The sequence below is a fragment of the Sphaeroforma arctica genome, assembly GCF_001186125.1.
Source record: "Sphaeroforma arctica JP610 unplaced genomic scaffold supercont1.2136, whole genome shotgun sequence".
In the NCBI taxonomy this organism is placed as follows: domain Eukaryota; class Ichthyosporea; order Ichthyophonida; genus Sphaeroforma; species Sphaeroforma arctica.
In genome coordinates this window covers 4,007-8,482 of record NW_014038422.1, presented here as the reverse complement: position 1 = coordinate 8,482, position 4,476 = coordinate 4,007, and the positions used below count along the sequence as shown (strand labels likewise).

The following is a 4,476-nucleotide window of genomic DNA, read 5'->3' as shown; positions in this document are numbered from 1 at the left end:
TACTACTACTACTACAACTAATATATATATATATATATATATATATATATATATATATATATACATATATGTATACACACACACACATACATATATATGTGTGTATATATATATTATATTGAAGCAGATTTAATATAACTTGCATACGAATATATATCACATAGCATATATGGTGAGGGCTCTTCCACTTAAGCGATAGGGAATACAACGCTTGCACCAGAAAGCTGAATTCCACATTGAACAATAACGGAGTGAGCCAGCGTATCATTACTTCCTCACATGTCTCAATACAATACATAATACGCATCAACTGTTGTATGTTGTATTTTCTATGTTTTGCGTTTCACGCTGCACATGTCAGACATGGCTACGTGTCGTGCTCTCTACTTACTTGACCACTGTGAGATCGGGGTACTGCCTGCGAGCCATGAAGTACAAAGGAAGCATACGTTCCATATCCTCCTCTTCCGTCTGTCATTTTGTTGTATAGTTCGGTATTTAGTAATCCAGGTTCAATTTGCTAAAATGATTAGTGATCGATAAGAGTTGGGTAAGGCGTATTTGGAGTTCTATTTATAACTCGGATTGATGTCTTGACAAAATTCATATTTTTTGGCTGTCTGACCAGACTTTCTGATGTTCGGTGATAATTTCTGTTGATTTTCTAGTAGGATGCGACATTGCAAATTTGATCGCTTGATGTTTGGCGTTGGTGGGCGTATGTACTCGTGTTGCATCTAGCTTGGGATTGCTAAAACCAAAGGCAGATCGCCGAAATCGTTAGCTCACTAGCAAGCGATGAATCAGATCAAAAGTATTTCTTTTGTCGGAAATATATAAAGACTAATGCCGTGTAATAGCTTTAAAGGCATGTTCAATGATGCGCACAGATCGGGCGCGGCCCTCCTTGATGTGCTACCACGGTGTTGTCTTGTATTCTACTCCGACGCAGGACTATATGTGATACCGATATGTATGCTTATATACTCTATATATGGCAACGAAAATATTGCAACTACATTCAGTACATAAGAGTTTGCGGTCTCACGCAAATTGACCACAACATGTGACACGATACCTATAGTCACAGAAATTCACGTTTTCCTTATCATTCAGTACAATAGAAGTAATATAGCTTATTGCGACTATCTAAACCAGATTTATATATCTACATATATTCGATTAAGTTTATGTGTAGCTTATGGGGCGTGCCTGGTTAAAGAAACACAAGTATCCCGCGTGCAGCTGAGCAAGAGCTCGCACACACGAGGACGTCACGGCGCCATACTATCAATTCAAACAATCGCTGTATTTTTGAGTTCCCGGTTTACTAACACTTCAATCAATCACTGTATTTCTGAGTATCCCCTGTACATGGTCCCAACCGTCTCAATCTACGCTAAACCTCACATACCTGGTGGTGTGTCCACGTCTCGTTGAAGTACGGTACGGTAAATATGGCGGCATTGCGCAGAACGGGTGCCTTGTGCGCGGGGGGAACAAACCCATATATGTCTATGCCCGCTTTGGTTGCTAGCGTAGCCAGAGTGTACCAGCCTACGGAGAGTACAGAGGGATAGAGGTTAGTCGAATGGCAGAACTAAATCCTACCGACTAAGACACACGATGGAAAGGGTAGCTGTGGGCAGTGTATATATCCTCCTCTTATCAGCGGAGCTATATTCGTACGATATGTGAGCCCACTATGTTCTCAGAACATGGCACAGCAAGCGACTCCTCTGAGCACTGTTTTCGCTGGTCAACACAACGGGGAAGGACTTACTACAGGGCATACGGACTATATAATTAAGATCGGATAGGTGACTGGATCCGAACGTAAATGTGTGAAACTGCAAACTGTTGGCTCGGTTGCACATATACACCGCATAATGAGGGTTCCTTGATATATTGGCTCTGCCTGAGCTGTGTTTCATAGCTGCGGCAACTGAATACAACATCCCGCACGCTCAGCCACGATCCATTCGAACTCTGCACAGAAGTTCGGTACTGGTAGGGCGCACATGTGTATATGAAACGTATCGACGCAAACTCTCTCCCTCTCTCTCTCTCTCACGCATACACAGTATCGGCACAACATATCCCGAACGTACAATACGTCTTCACAAATAGACTACCGACATGGTATAACACACTCTGAAGGCTAAGAAACATCTAGTCAAACACAAACTATGCATGACGAAACATACCCTGGAGAGAGAAGAGCATGTAGTGCAGCTGTGTAGGCCGCTTCATCTCATCTGGCATCGACCCATCGATTGCAAACTGATCAATTACGCGCGCACGACTCCGCTCCATTTGCCGACGGAATAGAACCACATCGTCCGCAAACGCAGCCAATGCCGCAACCTATGGGTACCGATGAAAGAAGAGGGTGACCACGAATAAGAGAGAAATAAGAGAGACGTTTACGAAGTATATAAAGAGCATCTAAAGATGAACGTACATGCCTAAGGTGATATTGAATACGAGAGGCGTTTACGAATGATACATAGACCAATTAAACATGGATGTGCACTATGTGGTGTGCAATTCTAGGTGAAAAAAAATAAGAGTTGTTTACAAAGGATACATTGACGAATTGAACATAAAATACTTTGAAACGTAGTATGAAACGCGTAAACGCTTCAACTACATATGCGAGATATCGATACGGGTGGGGGATTCGTACGCTGGATGAAAACGTTTAAACTTACGGGAGTCGTGCAAACAGGAACGAACTAAAATGCGTTCATTTGCAGATAGATGTTCATGCACCACGTGTGGGGTGCGATTTCCTATAGGGTCTGATCGGCTAGTGTGTGGGCAAAGCTGGAAGGGACATACTGAGCAACTCTTATCCCTTGGCGTCTATACATCAAGGTTTGTAAACACAGGGTACAGCAAGTAGACGGCAATTCATTATAACAAACGTATACAAACGCGTGCAGTTTAATCTCTTGTTCATACCTGTACATCGTAGTAAGTGCCGTGGTTGTTCCTGCTCTTCCGTTCGTTCACACCTTGATTCTTGGTGGTGAGGTACTTGAGGAACGCGCCTGTCCACGTTTGAACCTTCAATGAGCCAAGCAGCCAGGCATGATAAAGCAGACGAGGCAGAGATATCAGTCACCAATCAAGGGGACAGAGCGATTGTGTAGTGAAGCTTACACGTGATGAAAAGCAAACAGCACACAACGAAAGCGTAACAATCAGCCAAACAACGAGATAATATCCTACTAATGAACACAATGCACAGAAAGAAAGGAGCTATGATGTATATACACATGGATAGAGCGTGGCAGAATCAGTCAGACAACTAGTATTCTCGTTTTCCATAGCACTGGCAAGTCCTTACACAGACACGCGGAACACACTTTATGTATACACGTATACGTATACACATACACAGATGTGCACACGACATATACATTCTACATACACGTACACATCATGCATACCGAGTGCATAAGAGCGCCTTGCATTCGATCTTCCGAATACGTAGTGCACCTACCTGTTTGTACTCCGCCGCCGAAAGCTTTCCCGACCTGTGGATGAGCCGAACAGTGTCCAGCACAAAGTATAGGTCCTTCGTCTCAATGATACCACTCTGGAACCCGCCATTGATTATATCCTTCTTGTGGCCCGTACGCAACTGCGCAAACTTCATGTGTGGGTTCATGCGGGTCTCCTTATCAACAAACCACGCGCGGATGTTGCTTGCGGCATGCTCAGCATACCTACACCGTCGAGGCGCATGTGTGCACAAACGGTAGCAGGATACGGTCAATATGAGGAGTGGGTAGTGGTGTCTTACTGGGAATCTGACAGGGTGTATTGGGGGATGTATGACAATTCACACATGTCACTGATAATTGATTTCACAGAGTATATGGGGGGATAGTATGGCTATTCACACATGTCACTGATAGTTGATTTCACAGGGTGTATGGGGGGATGTATGACTATTCACACATGTCACTGATAACAACAAATACCAACAGTTATGATTCACACATTCATAAATTGTTAGGCTTGTCCCATTGAAAGCGCTGATAACTTCGGTGACAACCCACAGACGCATGGCCTTCGAAGGAGAGAAATAATAAGGAGTAGCAGATCAAGAACAGAGTAGTTCCCGGGCATACATGATCCAAAGTTAATGGGAGATGATGAAATGTCAGGCCAGTACCATTATCATTATAGATCGAGTTCTACTTGAGGTAATCATTCGTCCGAGATTAAGCCGTGTGTGATGTACCTGGAAATTCTACTTCCAATGCTAACAGCCAAATCGTATACAGCCAAACAGAACCAATATTATTAGCGGCACCCAAATAAATCTTTAGATGAACACCAGCTAAGAGTACAGGAGGCTCGATGGAGTTCCCATCGCTTAACTTACATAGTCATTTGCACCTACATATATTGTACCCACATATATATATAAATATATATAAGTATATAACCATTTATGTG

The 4,476-nt window shown here is 43.1% G+C and overlaps 1 protein-coding gene across 1 annotated transcript in view; it reads right to left on the bottom strand.

Annotated features, from left to right (window-relative positions):
* Window positions 1-387: 387 nt before the first annotated feature.
* The window catches only part of SARC_12199 (hypothetical protein), a gene marked incomplete at both ends in the record, with an annotated part of 7,528 nt that continues 3,439 nt past the window's right edge, over window positions 388-4,476 (bottom strand). The window contains 5 exons of the mRNA XM_014293700.1: window positions 388-471; window positions 1,415-1,557; window positions 2,208-2,367; window positions 2,968-3,072; window positions 3,512-3,737. Coding sequence (XP_014149175.1) covers window positions 388-471; window positions 1,415-1,557; window positions 2,208-2,367; window positions 2,968-3,072; window positions 3,512-3,737 — 718 coding nt within the window. The remainder of the gene's footprint in view (window positions 472-1,414; window positions 1,558-2,207; window positions 2,368-2,967; window positions 3,073-3,511; window positions 3,738-4,476) is intronic.